This window comes from Sceloporus undulatus, chromosome 2, assembly GCF_019175285.1.
Source record: "Sceloporus undulatus isolate JIND9_A2432 ecotype Alabama chromosome 2, SceUnd_v1.1, whole genome shotgun sequence".
Taxonomy (NCBI): Eukaryota; Metazoa; Chordata; class Lepidosauria; order Squamata; family Phrynosomatidae; genus Sceloporus; species Sceloporus undulatus.
In genome coordinates this window covers 310,460,347-310,478,176 of record NC_056523.1, presented here as the reverse complement: position 1 = coordinate 310,478,176, position 17,830 = coordinate 310,460,347, and the positions used below count along the sequence as shown (strand labels likewise).

Sequence of the window (17,830 nt, the reverse complement as noted above, 5' to 3'; positions counted from 1 at the left end):
ATACAGGTCCTATTCAGACATTTTATCCACGTGTGCACCTGTTCCAGGCTAGAAGTGAGAGAGATGTGTAATCTTCTGCACTATTTTGAACTTGGAGATATTTGTCCTGTAGTCGTTCTATTACATAACTACTCACCAATCTCCATTTCTCTTCTTTATGTTGTCTGTAATCCTACTTTCTCCAGAACTCCTTTGATGCTGGCATGTGAAGCTGGAAATCTCAACATTGTGGATGTCCTGATCCAAAAAGGTGCAGATGTAAATTTGGTTGATGCTCTTGGACACAATGCCCTACATTATTCCATACTCTCTGAAAATACCAGTATTCAGAGTCTTCTTCAGTCAAAAATTGTTCAAGATGCTGGTATGTATAAGTTTCTTAAATTTACCCTAAATTATAAAAATAGTACTAGCTGTGCCTGAGTTTGATGGATTGTACTAGCATGTTCAGCTGCATCATGCTCTGTCACTATCCCCAAACCTGTCTTTCTTGTCTTGCCTTTTCAGCTAGGGTTACATTCCACAGTGCACCAAACTTCAGTCAAATGGAATACAGAATCCTTCCAATATTGGCTGCCAACAGTCTTTATGACAAATGTTTCTGTTGGCATAATTGAAGACAACTGGAGAGAGCAAGTTTAGGGGTTACATTGAAAGATGGGTTTATATAGCAATTGGTTATTTACAATTAGGTTTTGTAATATGTGATTGGATCAGTTTCCAAAATGTGCTTGCTGAAGGGCATATCCATTATAATAATAATAATAATTTGTTTTATTTATATACTGCTATTCCAAAGATCATAGCGGTGAACAGCAAGTAAGCTAATTAGCAAGTAAGCTAATTTGCCCCCAACAGTCTGGGTACTCATTTTAGCGACCTCGGAAGGATGCTGAGTCGAGCTTGGGCCCTTTTGCTGTTCTTGAACTCGCAACCTTGTGGTTTTGAGTGAATGGCTGCAGTACAGGCATTTAACCACTACGCCACCAGGGCTCCTATTATGTATGGAAATAAAGTACATATAAGTTGGGTTGGGTTGTTTTGGTTTTGAGTCTGGCATTTACTGAGTCTGCAATTCATACATGTTCATTTGCATCCACCTGTTTTTTTAAATACTATAGGCTGCCGTGAGTCCTGCATAAGGAGAAACATGGGATATAAATAAAATATAAATAAATAATTCACTGTCTTGAAATCACTGAGATAGAATTCTAAATAATCATGGGTTTAGGATCAAACTATTAGTCTTTAAATCTCTTAAATACAGAGAAGATACCTCATACTATATGCATAAAGAATAGTGTTCCCTTTCTCTTTGCAGATGTCAAGTCACCAGCAAAGCCAAAACAGGTAAACCAGACAACCAAAAAGGACGGAAATACATCATTACCCGGATTTTTAAATTTGAGTTTATGCTTTTAAATAAGGAAATGCTTAGGAAATCTATTCTGTGTTTTGAGATCTATGTGCAGCTTTTTAAACTCCATTATGAGCCCCTGAAAGCTGTTAACTGATGGTGATTGTTTGGGGGACTGGACTGAAGACTATGGCAAACCCCTTTTGAACAAATCTTACCAACAAAACTCCATGGACCTTATCACACTAGGGAAATCCCAAAGAGAAATGGGATTTAAACGAGATTTAATTCTTCACAAAACCCCACAAAAGCAGGAAGTTTATCACATGACGTTACTGTTAACGTGAAATAATGTGAAGTTAAAGCGAAGGTAAAACGGAGAAAAATGGCAGCTTTTTACTTTTGGGAAGTTCTGAAAGTAAAAAGCTGCCATTTTCCTCCATTTTAACTTTGTGTTATTTCACATAAACAGTAACGTCATGTTTTTCTAATTTAAATCTTGTTTAAATCCCGTTTCTCTTCTGGATTTCCCTAGTGTGATAAGGTCCCATGATAAGTTTGCTTTAGGTTACCATAAGTTGGAAATTACTTGACACACACAACAACAATGTTAGAGTTTTGCTAATATGGCTTAGTTACTCATGCCATTATGCAGAAGCAAGCATTATAGTAGTAAGCATCCTCCCCCACTGTTTTCTTCCTCTAAATATGTCCCCATGTGGAAGCTAAAAAATCTGTGGGAATCCCATTTTTACCAAATTATGATTATTGATAACTGTAGACTGAAGAAATAAGACAACTTCAGACTGTGACTTCTCCTATTGGCTTCTTTTCCCCAAACCATAATTAAGATTAATCACAGGTTAACCATTAACTTTTCTTAAAAGCTTCCATTCTCATCTCACCTATACAAGAGGAGAAAACCAGAGGAAGCAGCACATGACCTGAGACTGTGTTCATGTAACTCTGAGTTAGAAGTGGAGAACTAGTGGTCTCCGATATGTTGTTGAATTCCAGCTTTGTCATCCCCAGGCAGCATGACCTCATCAGGAATGATGGTAGTAGAACAACATCAGGAAGCCCAAGGTTTTCTACCTTCATTCTAAATTTAGTTAGCATTAGTTTAACTTTGAGTTTGATCCATTCAGTGTGGCATCAGAAGGCCTAAAGTATATTATTTTGGTTTATTGAATTAAAAGGCTAAGAGCTTGCTACGAGTGATACTTGTACAGCTTCCCAGTCAGGAAGGAAAAATGCTGCACAAGACTTGGGATAAACATCAAAAAGAATATATTTGTGAAATAACTTCTCTTATGACAAGTTTCTTTGTCCCTAGTCTGAAGATTTTAATAATTACAAAAAAATGTTGCTGATTCAAGCGATTCAGGTGATCTGACATTTTTGGGGTTGTCTAGCTGAACATGTTGCAAAACTCAGTTTGAGCAATGGGGAAAGTGCCTAAAAATTCAGAAGTGTAAATAACTTTGGAATAGGCGTGTGAAAAAGTTTCTGGCTGTCCTGAGAGAGTTTGGCACTCCACAGGAAGATTAACAAACTGCTTGGGGCTGGGAATAGCAGTGCATTTGAGATCACCATTCAATGGGAAAGTGTGTGCTTTTATTCACTACATCTAATGAACTGAAGCATGAATGGCAGAAGGAGATAGGATGAGCTCATAGTTAAGCATGTGTAATAGCAGCAGTGTGTTGTATGCAAGAAGGCATGTATGGTTTTTGAAATTTTCTTGTAACTTAAAAGTTTTTCCCAAAAAAGGAAAAATAATAACTTTTAACGCAGGCCTTACTAACCAACTAACATACTTCCCTTTTCTGGCCTGTGAAACTTCCAGCATGATCAAGTCTCTAGATTAAGTTCAGAAAGAAGTGGAACTCCAAAAAAACGCAAAGCCCCACCACCACCTCCAGTCAGTCCTATCCAGGTAAAGAGCCAAGCCCAACTTCCAACACATTGCTATGTATAGATGGGGAGGGGCAGTGGAGCAGATTCCTGTCGGGAATAGACTGGGGTACTTTTGGTGCGTGCAGATCCTTTTTTTAAGTGTTTGCCTCATGCATCATGAGTGAATTCTTGAAAGGATCGAAATAGGATGGCCTGGTTTTGCAAGCTCAAATTAGTTAATGCTTTACAGGAGGGTTGTTGGGAAAATGACAGGATCCTAAGTTTGAAGCAGTGGAGCTTATAAAAGTACCTCTTTCATCCAAATGCTGACAGTCTTTGCCTTTCAACTACTTGCTTAAGATTCTTGCACTCATATAATTGGCTTTTCACATAGGAATGCATAGCATTTGAACAAGGCGTTTAATATTAAACAAAACCATTACTTGGGTGGCTGTTTGACTGCATGCTTCCTGACAGCTAAAGATGACTGATGCATAGTCTTTGCTTGTTTTGAACTAACCAAGAGCAATGACATCGCCTAGCAAGAAGCAGTACGTGTCCCTCAAACACATTCATCTTTTCCAGTTTAGTGATCTATCCTCTCCACATTCAGCAACTTCAACTCCAGTATCTGGGAAAGGCCAGCAGTTCTTTGCTGAGCAGGGATCCAAGGTAAAACTTGCTTTTCAGTTTCATTTCTGATTTGAACATTAATGTTACCTATTTGTAGTGGGTTGTATGTTGTGAAAATTTTTTTCATTGTCTCAAATAGTCAGAGCTTGGAAATAATTTGTTAGAAATGAATTTCTTGGCCCTTATTTAATGTTGATTTTAAAATTTAATATGCCAGTGGTGGTATTCTTGAGCAATGATTAGCTCTTATCATTGGTTTATTCGGTTGCTGGTAGCTTTTGTAATTTCAAATTATATTTTTTTAGTTTAATAAATTAATAATCAAATTAACTATATAGCATTCCCTGAACAGTTTAATCTTATTGAATATTTTTCTTTAATGTGATCACATTAACATTAGTGTGAACATTTCCAACCTCTGAAAATGCTTGCTTTATAGTGGGTACTGGAGCTCTCTGAAGATGAACATGTGCAAAAATATATGGTTAGACTACTGTGAAGTACATTTTTATTTTACTGTCGGCCCTTCTTACACATGGATTTTTTATACATGGATTCAAGCATCCACGGTTTGAAAATATTCAAATAAAAGTATAAATTTCTAACATGAAACCTTGATTTTCCATTTTGTATAAGGGACACCATTTTGCTATGTCATTATATTTAATGGGACTTGATCATCCACAGATTTTGTTATCCACGAGGGATCTTGGAACCAAACCCCAGCATATAACAAGGGTCCACTGTATTTTTATGCCATCTTACTCCCAGCATGGTTAAAAAATGTACCAATAGCATTTTAAAAATAGCAATAGCACTTACATTTCTATACCACTTTATAGTGCTAAGCACTCTCTAAGTGGTTTACAATGTGTTAGCCAATTGTCCCCAGCAAGCTGGGTACTCATTTGACTGACCTATGAAAGAATGGAAGGCTGAGTCAACCTGGAGCTCTGTGGGAATGAACTCACATTTTTGGCTTCAGTACTAGTATCTAACCACTGTGCCACCAGGACTTACTTCGTTTAAACAGTATGAAATTACATTTTAATAAATACAAAAGTTAAAAGCATAAACAAACGCAAGGCACACCCCAATAAGAAGCCTTCCTGAGGGTGATTATATATTAAAAGGCTGCTTGAATAAAAATATATTTGCCTACTAGTGAAATGAAAACAGAGATGGGGGCAGCCTACCCTCCCATGGAAAGTCATTCCAAAATTTTGGAACAGCCACTGTGAAGGCTCTCTCATGTCCTCACCAAGTGGGCCTATGATGGAACCAGGAGAAAGCCTTCCCCTGATTATCTTAAAGCTCTGGCAGCTCTGACTGCATATCTGAAGAGATACTGTCTTTCAGATAGTCAGATTGTCTACATGGCGCTGCCACATGTTTGGAAGTGTTTAGACTCTACAAAAGTGTTTAGGAACTCCAGCTGATGCAAAATGCAGTTGCCAGACTGCTGCTAGGTGTGCATTTTGGAAACCATATAACTCTGATCTTGTAAGAACAGCACTGGTTTCCAGTTTGCTTCTAAACTTAATTCAAGGTGTTTGTGTTGACCTACAAAGTCCTAAACAACTTGGGGCCAGGATATCCAAAATACCACCTCTTCCCATATGAGCCTGCCAGAAATTTGAGATCTTCAGAGGTGGCCACACTGGCTACCTCATGCTGGCTCTTTTTTGTTGGTTAACTTTACCATTTATTCAGAGTTCTTTCTGTATAGAAAATCCAGTGTGGCTTTAACATGATAAAACAGCTAAATACTAAAAAGAGGAAATTTACATTTGATACACAAATATAATAAATTAAACACCTGGTTTACAGCCCTAGCTAAAAAATATCAGCTGTTCTTTTGAAAAAGTATTCAAGTTTGTAGATGTTTGCACTTCTTGATGAGAAATTGCAGTCAAATTTCCATTTGTTTTTAAAACAAACATTTGTTCATCTGTGTTTCAGCAGGGAGAGATCAGTGCCATTCAGTCCGATTGCAAGGATGGGATAAGCGATAGCACTGCAGGTAAGGTATAGGAAAAGCAATGTCTTCAATGTCTCTACTCTCCAGTCTTCCCCATTCCTCAAGAACTGCCTTCTAGAAAATGTATCTGTAATGGGACATTGCCATTTTATCTTATTAGCAGTCATTATGCTACAGGTTGAATCTCCCTTATCTGAAATTCTTGGGACCACTAGTCTTCTGAATTTCAGATTTTTAAATTTTGTGTGTGAAACAAAAGTTTGTATAAACTGAACAATCAGAAAGCAGAGATGTTACTATCTCAGCAACCCTTGTGGCTGAAATATCCAAAATTTTGGAATTTGGAGGATTTTGGATTTTGGAATTCTAGATAAGGGATACTCAACCTATACAGGTGTAGCAATACTCTTCATGTGCAGTACAAAATAGGGTAGTCTCAGGGCCTAGATTTTATTAGTCATTGACATAATCTGTCACTCTTACTTTTTTTTGTCTGAGGCCTCTCAATGAAAATAATACTTTTCCGTTTTTACCCAGCTATATATGTGGTACTTTCTAGAAGCATGAACTTGTCACACAGTTTTTCTAACGTGTATCTGATTAAGTAGACTCAAGTCTACAAAAGCTTGTGCTGAAAGCTTGTTTCTTTCATTCAATCACAAAGGTGCTACAAGGTCCCATTGGGTACTGTTTTTCCAAAAGACAAAAGAAAGTAAAGTTACTATTTTGTTTTATTTTTTTGGAAATGTACTTAACATAAACTGGCAGAATGATGTAGCTGCACTAAAAACTGGAATAATAAATGATCTTGTTCTTGTTCTTTCACTGCCTTTTCATTTTTAAAGGCACTGATAGTTTATTGGATCTAAGTTCAGAAACAGACCAGCAAGACTTGCTTTTACTGCTTCAAGCAAAAATTGCTTCTTTGACCGTGCATAACAAGAAACTGCAAGAAAAATTACAGGTGTGTATCAGAACAGCCCATGATACCAAAAAAAAAAAAAAAAAAAAAAAATTATATATAAAAAGATTGACACTATCATAATGTAGAAAGCCAGCATGGTGTAGTGATTTCAGTGTTGGACTACAGCTGCCCTGGTGGAAGGAGACAGGATGGAACTCTGTGATTGGCAAGCATCTGGTTGACTTCTAATAGAAACTCTGTTGGTATTGACCCTGCATGGCAAGCCTTATACATTGATGTGGTGAGATAAAGTTTGTCTGTCCTAGAGTTCTTGGGACAGAAATCTAGCTTCTCTTCTTTGTCAGTTTGCTTATGGGTTGTGTGAAGACATTTGTTATATTCTGTTAAGCTGAGATGTTTTGGTCTAATACTTCCATCTGCTGTATCTACAGGCAAGAGGACTCAAAACAGAAGATGTGGATACCACACTGGATTCTTATCGTTCCACACACACGGAGTTTGATCAGTCAACAGACAGGCTGAGTGATAGTTCAGTGGCAGTGGCTCAAGAAATAAGCTCCCCTTCCCTAAGCTCAACACAGGCTCAGGAAGAAGCAGTGAACAATGAGGTAAAAATTAAACAGCTACAAAACAATTTAAAGGAAGTTCAAAAGAGATTGGACAGCTCTGAAGCAAAGAGGCGGCACTTGGAGAACCAGCTCCAGTCTGGAGTGGCAGACACAGTTCACTTGTTGAACAGCTCAGAGATTTCAGAGAATGGCTCGGACCTTAATCAGAAACTGAAAGAAACCCAAACCAAGTATGAAGAAGCAATGAAGGAGGTCCTGAATGTCCAGAGGCAAATGAAGCTGGGCTTGGTGGCTTCAGAGAGCAAAGAAGCTGATCTGCAAGAACTCAGAGCAACGTGTGAGGAGATTGAAGTGCTGAAGGAAGAATTGCAAAAAGTGCAGGAAGAAAGCAATAAGCTAAGAGAGAGAGTGAGAGAGCTAGAGGAAAAAGTGGAAGAGAAAGAGAGGAATGGTGTGGGCACTATGTCAGCAGAAGAGTGTGAAGAGATGAAAAGTTCCTATTGCTTAGTTATTGAGAACATCAACCAAGAGAAGGCTTTGCTGATTGAGAGGTACAAGGAGGGACAGGAGGAGATCAAAAGGCTGCAAGACAAATTGAAGAGTCAGATGGAGTCAGGGCAGAGTGAGGAAGATGTGGAGGTAAGGGATGCAAAGAACAGGATGATAAATGAGTTGAACAAGCAGGTCAGTGAGCTTTCACAGTTGTATAAAGAAGCACAAATAGAACTTGAAGACTACAGGAAAAAGAGTGCTTCAGAAGATGCCAGCCCAGCATGCATACCTCTGGAGGAACATGAGAAGCTGATGGAAGTCACTGCCTTACAGAGAGAGCAAGCAGAGGGTGCGCTGATGGAAATGAAGGCTCAGTACGCCAAGGTATTAAACGAAGCAACACAACTGCAAAACTTGGTTGACTCTCAGAAGAAGAACTCTGTTTCCATCACTGAACATCTTCAGGTGGTCACTGCTCTCAGAAGCTCAGTAAAGGAAATGGAAGAAGAAATAAATGAGCTCAAAGAGCAGCTTCTTTACAAAGAAACTGAGGTGCAGCGTCTGCAGAAGGAACTATTAGAAGAAGAAGCAGCTGTGTGTGAAGCCATGGTGCCCAGGTCGCTCTATGAAGAGCTTCGGTCCAAGTCAGAAGGGGAAGTCAGCTCCTTGTCATCCAAGCTGAAGGACTTAATGAAAGAGAAGGAGAACCTGTGTACAGATCTGTCACAGCTCAGGAAGGAAATTTTACAAGTGAAAGGGGAGAAAGAGAATCTCCGAGCAATCCTTGAAGCCAAGGAACAGGAGATCAAGGGACTGCTTCAACAGTACCATCAAGCACAAGAAGAACTACTTGAAATGAAAAAGGCTTCTGAAACTTCCTCAAAAATGGAAGAGGACAAGGATAAAAAGGTTGGTTGATCTAATAGCCCCAAATCAAGGATTGTTTATTATTGTCCCATGATAGCGATCTAGACTCTGGGCCAAGTTCATTCAAGGGCTTGGCATCAAGATCATTTGGGCATGCTGGAAACTAATTGTCATTGAAGCTTTTTGCCACATATAAGGATCATCTAGACCTGGGCTTGGTCTTCCAGATAGAAACAGTTTCCAGCATCTGAAAATAAATATGAATTTGCAATTTCACTTTCAAGGAGTCTGAAGGAACCAAGCAATCTATCAGCCAGGGAAAAATGTAGATCTGGATTAGCTAATATTGTGGAGGAGCTATATAGTTATGCTGTTCCAGCTTAGGAACAGGTGCATGAAGAGCTGATAGGAATGAGGCAGAGGAAACACAAAACCTCTTGGGGACAGTCTTTGTGCTTTGCAGATTTTTTTTTCCTGTTCTCCCATGGACCAGAAAGAGAAATCATGTAGACATTCAGTAGCCATGACATAACATTTAACATTATCAAGACAAATAATGTCCAAAGTTGGCTTCTAACCACCGAAGTTGAAAGTTGTGAAATGATACATTATATTTTCTAGGACTTAGCATTACATTTCCATCAAGTAAACAATGGTTGAGACATTAAAATAAAATCTGCAGCCTCTCTGCTATCTTATTGTTGCTTGTCTTTTACATGCCTTCTAATGTTTTTTATATAAGGGATCTTTCAGGTCATTAGGTGGGCTGATGTTAACAAACCATCATTAGAACCGTGCTTAAATTTAAGATCTGTTTTGGGCCAGAGGCTCTCCTTGTAATGCAGCTTCTCCCATTTTCTGCTCCTTACCAGATAACTGACATGTCTAAAGAAGTTATCAAACTAAAGGAAGCACTGAACAGCCTCTCCCAGCTCTCTTATGCAACTGGTACACCGAAAAGACAAAGCCAGCAGCTGGAGCTTCTGCAACAGCAAGTCAAGCAGCTACAAAACCAGCTTGCTGTAAGTTGATAGGTTACTTACCCTGCAAATAAGCAGGCATAGCTATCTTCTAACTGGTAACTGACCTCTTCTGTGTAGTGAAAATTGGATGCAGAAATACACTATCATCAACAACATCTCCTCCTCCTCCTCTCTCCCTCTCTCTTTTTCTCCGTGTGTGTGTGCACACGCGCACATACACACACACACACACATATATAACTTTCCCAGAGCTGGGACTCAAGGTGACTCACAAAAAAGTTAATGCAATTACACCTCTTAGTGAATGCAAATTCATTTAAAATGTATCTCTTAAAAAGGCAAGCAGTAAAAATTATATAGTACAGTGTTGAACTTATAAAACAGTCTGTTCTCCAAAGATGGTGGAATGAAAAAAAAGTCTTCAGCTGCTGATGGAAGGACAACAAAGAGCGAGCCAGTCTAACATCCCTAGGAAATGAGGCAGCAGCAAGCAAACCTTGGTAATTCTTCAGGACATCAGGAGATTGATCCTATTAAGATATCTTGTTCAGGGATGGAGAACTTGTTGTAGTACTGTGTCTCCCATGGTTTCTTATCATTGACTGTATTGGTTAGGTCTGATGGGAGTTGCAGTTCACCAACATCTTGAGGGCCAAACATTCCCCTATCCTCCCCATCAATTTCACACAGTCTTTGCATAGGAGAACAGCGAGTAGTGTAACTTCATCCTTCCACCATTACTAAACAATGATTATAAGATATTTACTACTATTTTAGCAGACAGACAGAGTAAACCTATCTCTTGGAACTGTCCTGAATATTACTGAATATATGAAATATCATAACAAGACAAAGGCAGCCCTTTTCTCATTACGATATTTCACATATTCACTAATATTCAGGACAATTCTTACATTACTCCTTAATTGTCTCTTTGGTAAAAATCCACTCTGATCCTCATGAGTCATCCGAGAGATAGGTTTCCTCAGCCTGTCTGCCAAAATAGTAGTAAATATCTTATAACCAATGTCTCATGTATCTTATTTGTGAACACTCTAATATAGGCATTTCTCCAAGAATTTTGCACCTGTCCTTTTCCTAATTTTCCATCACACACTTTCTTGAGTGGTTGAAAACAAATTGATCTTCATATTTCTTATAATACACTGCAGATAAACTACCTGGAACTAGAGCTTTTCCTACTTCAATCTTTTAAATTGTCTCAAAAAGCTCCATTGTTGTCAAATGCCCTTTCGAAAATCTGCTTCTGTTCAAAATGTAATTTGTCCAATTGGAATCCCTCTAGATAATATTCCATATCTGGGTCTTTTTCATTACCTTTCACATTTAAAATTAGAAAGTATTTTGAGAAATATTTTGAGAGTCATTTGTAAAGTGTTATGTCATCCTTTAGTCAGTGCCAAGGTTTTTCCAAAAAAAGTAATGTAAGAGTAATGATTAAATGCAAACATTTAATTTGTTTGATTACTTATTAACATCTGTGAGTTATAGGAATTGAAAAAGCCAGGCATCCACACTGTCAGTCATCAGCATGGAGTGAGTGGCTCATGATTATTTTATTGACAATATCTGTATGTTGGATGGCAGATGATTGCTCTTCTCCAACATGAAGATCCTGGTAGTGGATGAACCAGGACAATAATCCAGAAACAATGTTGTTGCTACTTGCTCATATAGTTGTCATGGTAGTGTGTGTCATTTAAACTCATCTCCCCTTTGTAGAAATCAGAAAACTACCATTTTGGGCTGCCTCATATGTTCAAAATAGCAAGTGATTTGGTTCTTTTTCCATGTGGGAGAACACTTTGCAATTGGCTGCTGCAGTTGCTGTTACCTGGCAGGGTCGGAGAATTGGCAAGGCAGTTCACTCCCCTGCACCAGGTGATGCCAGTGTCAGTGACACCACTGGCTACTATTATGCATGTATTCACTCCTTGACAACTCATATTTCTTTTTTAGGAAACAAAGAAACAACACCAGGATATTGTATCTGTTTACAGGACACATCTGCTCTATGCTGTGCAGGTAAAAAAGATTTTCTGGCAATAGTTCTTGTATTTTACTAGGGCTATCAGCTATAAATAAATCAGTGAATTAAAGGCTCATATTAATGAAACAGTAATTCAGAAAATTAAAAAAGCAGTTTTTTAAAATGTGAAGTCAAAGGCTTTCATGGCCGGCATCCATGGTTTTTTGTGGGTTTTTTGGGCTGTGTGGCCATGTTCTAGAAGAGTTTCTTCCTGACGTTTCGCCAGCATCTGTGGATGGCATCTTCAGATTTAAATAACACATGCATGGAGGTACAAAGGAAAGAAGAACACCTCTTATCAGGGCTTAAGTAGACATTTGCTCAATATTCCCCTTGTAATTACTTACTTGGTGTCCCATTAAACATAGGCAAGGGAGACTATTTTACTCAGAGATCACCACAAAGGTAGCGGGAGGATCATGTCTTCCCTCTCCAATGCAACATGAGCAAATCTGCTGTACCAGTACATCTAGCATGCTTGAATCAAAGATCCTTATTGCACTATCAGATCTTTTTATCTCAATTAGCGATGGGAATCCTAGGGTCCTAACAGTATTTTGGACTACAAGTCCCAACAGCTCTAGTCACTATAAGTAATAGTGAAGAACGCTTGTAGTTTCAATTCAGCAAAATCTGGAGGACTGCAGGATTTCTATTCCTGGTCTAAATGACTCACCACACTGTGGGTAGAATTTATTGTGATTATGTAATAAAGGGGAAATAAAAGCCTTTTTGCATGTGCTGTGTTCCAGGGAAAATTTGTGTGCATGCATGGTTGTAATCAATTAAAGGAAAACAAGATTATTAGGTGCATGCTTTGTATTTGGTCAACATCTAGTGCTGGCTAAAAGATGCTCCACCAGGTATTGTCTCCTGGGCATTCTTTTCAGTATGTGATACTGCTATTAGCACTTCTTATGAGTATTTTTTCCCTCTTAAATGAATTGATTTTATTTATGTTTTGAATAACTTAAATGGATGCCTCTTTTTCATTTTTTTAGAAAATGATTTTAATTAGTTCATCTAAACCTTGCAATCCCTTCCACCTCTTAAGATTCTTTGATTCTAGGTTCTAATTGTCCCAAATGGTCAATTAAAAGCTAGTACCCCTAATTAATTTATATAACTTATCAGTGAGAGTGTTTTTTAAAAAATATAGTTCAGAAAAAGTGTGGTCATTTTTAATATACAGTTGTCTTTCAGAAGAATTTCAGAATTTTGCATATCAGTTCTTTTCCTGCTAATATTTTGCTCTCTTCTCTGTTTCTTTCTTCCCAGGGCCAAATGGATGAAGATGTCCAGAAAGTGCTTAAACAGATTTTAACAATGTGCAAAAGTCAGTCACAAAAAAAAGGTGAAACTGTTTTTGTTGATCCCTGATGGTGCTGCTGTAGAGCTTGAGTCTCGCCTTAAAATGAAATTGGATTGGCAGCCCCTTGCAGGGAATCGCCATGGGTCTTGGCCACATTTCCTATTTCAATTTTATGTCTTATGAGCTAATGCATTGTTGTGTCTTCCCTTACCCTAGTATTTCCCAGAGTGCTGTTTATGTGTCATAGACACGGATGCACGATTCTCCAGAAGTTACAATTACTTTAAATCAGGGGTGGTTAAAGTCTGACCTGCAGTATTAAAGAGTATTTCAGTGCTTCCTTTGGTTTTAACACCTTGGTGCAAACCATGGAAGTCCCAGAATGGAGTGGAAAGAAATATTTGAACCATTTGGTGATGAAAAATTTTTAGTTCCTTGTTAAGAAAGAGGGAGAAGCAGCCTTATATGATGTTAAGACCCTCATGCATCCCTTATAATTGTAGGTTCAACTGTTGGTTATAAAACCTTTTGGCCTTGTTAAATAAAAGGAAGAAAAGCCAGCATCATCCGACAAAGCCACTAATTGGCTAAACACAACTATGCTGCCTTTTAGAATATATCTAGAACACCAGATCAGTGATATGTACTAATCACATAACATAAAGCATAGCCATGTACTAAAGCAGGTAAATGGATTCTGAACACAGCTAACTCTGGTACAACCTCAATTTCTTTATCAAGTGGTAGGTCAAGCTATCTATGCAAATCTTTGCAGTGCTATTTATTGGCCATGGAGCTCAGGAGGAAGAAAAAAAACCATGTTCCAAATGATAAACAAGGGATCTGAATGAACTCATGATGTTTACAGTGAGCACTGTTTGTCTCACAATTCTGAACCTCACTTTTGTAACAGATCTTCTCTACAATATATTTTTACTGGCCCTCAAATTTAGAAAACTTTTTTTTTGTAACTAAAGCCATTTGCTATGTAACACTGGGGTTTTTTCCTTTTATTATTTTGCAATTAGCTTCAATAAAGAAAGATTTAGGCAATTGCCCTTTTCTCTTTCTCACTTAGCCCTGCTCCATTGTAAAATGCAGTGGAAGTATCCTTCAAAAAGGTTATATTGAAATAGATTTGTCCATACATCCTGGAATAAAAAAGGATGATTAAGTATTCAGTCTTCGCTCTCTTTTTTTCCTCTTTATTGCCAAATCTTGTAACATCTGAAACACTGAGAAGCCTTGTGTTTTTTTCTCTAAGCCACATTAAATTTATGTCATACAGGAACGATCTTAAAAATTGCATTTGTGCCGAAAAATTATTTAGAAAGAGCAGCTGGTACATGTAACTACATGTATGTTATAGGCAAGTATGGAAGTGCTCAGCAATGCCTGAGTGTCTTTTTTCGTGCAGGTGGGAGGGAACAACGTGTGGATTCTACTTTTTTTTCTTTTTTAAAAATAATGTATTTAGACTCTGCAGTCCTTTTCCAACCAGAGAACTACAGTGATGTCTTCCAAAGTACCATGGGAGCTGTAGCCTGCAGAAAACACAGAGTATGTCATATAAAAGTAGAAGAGCCTTATAAAGTAGATAGTGTTTGCAGGTGCAGTCCTATATTTCAAAACCCTAATGGAGGAAGACCACCTTTGGGAACAAGAGAGTCTTGTTTAAAGCCTTTATGTAGAATTTGTAACAACATAGGTGCACTAAAACAGCTATCCTTAGTCTGAATCCAGCTGCTACTTCCAACTAAAGTAGGCTTACTGAATCAATTGGATTTACATAAATGTTGACTATCATGCAGAAGTTTATTCCATGAATCTACTCTAGTTAAAACTGGTGACTGGATTTAGGACCATGTGTTGGAAAACTCCAGAAGCCTAAATAAATTATATTTTACCTAAAGGGAATAACCAGTTTTAATTGGCATGCAGATTCAGTTTATGAGATTGTTTTAACACTATTGATGGATCTACATCTGCAGCAATTCCCAGAGCTCTAGTAAATGATGCCTATAGACAGGTAATTGCTCAGTGCCTCAGGGCTTCCAAATTCACCATGCACTAAATATCAGTCCTTTTTTGTACAATGGCCAAACCTAAATAGATTTTGAAACATATGATGCTGAGTGGTAGTAAATGTGTGTGTCCTTGGTTTAACTAATGACTATTAATTTTGAACAATATTTCATAGTTCAATACCTTTTTAATGCTCCAAAGAAATGTGAAAACTTTTTTAAAAATTCAGAAATCTAAAATATGCCAATAAATGCTGCCAAGTGTAAAACTTGAGGAACTGTTTTGTAGGCTGCCTGACAAACATAGCTTTTTACGTTGTTTTGTTACGTGTATTTATTACAGTTATCATTGTGAAACATTGGATATTGTATACTATAGCATAGTGATTGCCCTTTGTATGTAATTTTACAAAAGTTACCTTATTCGCAAATAAACAGTTTTTTTAAAAAATGCCTTAGTCTTTTATATCTAATATTTTATTTATTCATTTATTAAAATATGTATATCCTGTCCTTTATTGTGGGATCACAGAGTAGCCTACAAATAGAACAGGGCTATCAAAAGCATATAACTGATTTTAAAATTAATACTACAATTTTTTTAAAATTCCAGCTTTTAAAGCAGTTAAGTTATTTAAACCAGATAAAACATATAAAACAAGATAAAACAGCTTTAAACAATTAAAATATGTATATAATACTTCCAGTATATTGCCTCCAGTAAATGGTTAAGATATGTCTGAATACTACACTGGTTGAGTATTCCAAAATCCAAAATTGTCCACATGGGTAGCTGAGATAGTGGTACCTTTGCTTTCTAATGGTTCATTGTATACTTACTTTGTTTCATGCACAAACTTGTTTAAAAATACTGTGTATAAAATTACTTTCAAGCTGTGTATATAAGGTACATATGAAACATAAATGAATTTGGTGTTTAGACTTGGGTTTCATCTCCAAGGTATCTCATTATGTATATGGAAATATTCTAAAATCCAAAATGTTTCTGATCCCAAGCATTTCAGATAAGGGAGAGCCAACCTGTAATCTAATTCGAAAGTAACCAGTACATGGACTACTGTGGCTAAGGATAGCTTGCTTGCTTATTTATTTAGGTATTTATTTCCTGCCCTTCAGCCCTAATGGCTGTCAGAGCAGCTTACAATTATTATTTTTAATCAGACAGTTCCCTGCCCTCAGGCTTACAATCTAAAAGACACGAAACAAAAGAAGAAGGGAATGATGGAGGGAAAGGGGATGAGGTCCAGTGGTTCTTCTCTCCCTCTGAGGCCTGGACCAAGGCAGATGGATTGGAGAGAGGGCTCTTCCTTCTTCCAGGCTAGCCCTGATGGAACTGGACCTGCCTGGTGAACCCTCTCAGACCAGCGGATGGCAGTTATGGAGGGCAGAGTCTCCTTCCTTCAGGCTAGCCCTGATGGAGCTGGACCTGCCTGGTGAACTCCCTCTCAGGCCGGTGGATAGCAGTTATGGAGGACGGAGTCTCCTTCCTCTCAGGCTGGCGGATGGCAGTTATGGAGGGCGGAGAGAAATTTGCCAAGAGAAATGCCAGAATATAAGAAAAGTCATTCTGGATGATACTGAAACCCATGGAGTCCCAACATACTATGTGAACAGAGTCGGTTGTTTATGAGAACCCTGCTAACTAACTGCTTGCAGTTTCATGCTCCTCCACCTTGTGTTCCTCATTAAATAATATACAAAGATATATTGGCTGTAATGCTAAAGGTAATATATAGTCATCATGATTAGTTGTCATTGATGGCCCTAACCTTCAGAAATGTACCTAAACCTCTTTTAAAATTGGCATCCATCACTGCCACTTGTGCCAATGAATCCAACAGTATAACTATTACCCATGTGATGCCTGTACTTAGTAGCAGCACCTGAGGTCTTCAAACAGAGGCTGGATGGCCATCTGTCGGGAATGCTTTGATTTAGATTTCCTGCATGGCAGGGGGTTGGACTGGATGACCCTTGCGGTCTCTTCCAACTCTGCAATTCTATGATTCACCATCTTAATTAAACAAGTCCTGCTCCTAATATATGCTGGTAATTAAGATGCATTCACCACAAGTGCACTCACCACATAGGCATGGAATATGGCTTGGGGCCATTACAATGTACAGTGGACCTTTGTTATACGCTGGGGTTTGGTTCCAAGATCCCCTGTGTATAACAAAATCCATGTATGCTCAAGTCCCATTAAATATAATGACATAGCAAAGTGGTGTCCCTTATAAAGAATGGAAAATCAAAGTTTGATATTTGAAATTTATTGCTAGCCCACCAATGCAGTGGGTCCTCTGGAGTCTTCAATTTATGGCAACCCTATGAATGAGAGTGTGGATGCAAGATACTTTTACAACCATTCCTTCAACACCATACATATGAGAACTCAGGCAAAATCTGAGTCGTAGTAGATAGAAGGCCAGATATCAAAGAGATCAAATTTAGGCTTGATAAGCAGCACTCTTTAGGTTTTATTCCATCCTTAAGCCTGCTAGGCCCACTTCCAAATCCAAGTTCCAATCACAATTTTCTGGGCTGACTGGGTTGTATAAATTGTGCACACAGAGAGAGAGAGAGAGAGAGAGAGAGAGAGAGAGAGAGAGACATCAGCCAAACCTTCCTCACAACATTCTTGTAGGGATAAAACAGTTTGGATTTGGAAGTGAGCCTAGTAGACATAAGGGTGGAATAAAACTCAAATAGGGCTG

At 38.1% G+C, this 17,830-nt stretch overlaps 1 protein-coding gene across 4 annotated transcripts in view; it reads left to right on the top strand.

Annotated features, from left to right (window-relative positions):
- Positions 1-14,243, top strand: part of RAI14 (retinoic acid induced 14) — a 32,302-nt gene extending 18,059 nt beyond the window's left edge. The window contains exons 7-16 of one of the 4 annotated variants that reach the window (XM_042451751.1): positions 186-364; positions 1,322-1,350; positions 3,207-3,296; positions 3,842-3,928; positions 5,855-5,912; positions 6,716-6,834; positions 7,227-8,765; positions 9,596-9,745; positions 11,687-11,752; positions 13,035-14,243. In XM_042451751.1, coding sequence (XP_042307685.1) covers positions 186-364; positions 1,322-1,350; positions 3,207-3,296; positions 3,842-3,928; positions 5,855-5,912; positions 6,716-6,834; positions 7,227-8,765; positions 9,596-9,745; positions 11,687-11,752; positions 13,035-13,136 — 2,419 coding nt within the window. In that variant the 3' untranslated portion in view covers positions 13,137-14,243. Of the gene's footprint in view, positions 1-185; positions 365-1,321; positions 1,351-3,206; positions 3,297-3,841; positions 3,929-5,851; positions 5,913-6,715; positions 6,835-7,226; positions 8,766-9,595; positions 9,746-11,686; positions 11,753-13,034 lie in introns of all 4 variants that reach the window. The other 3 variants (XM_042451749.1, XM_042451752.1, XM_042451753.1) reach the window with 3 other exon arrangements.
- The last annotated feature ends 3,587 nt before the right edge of the window (positions 14,244-17,830 follow it).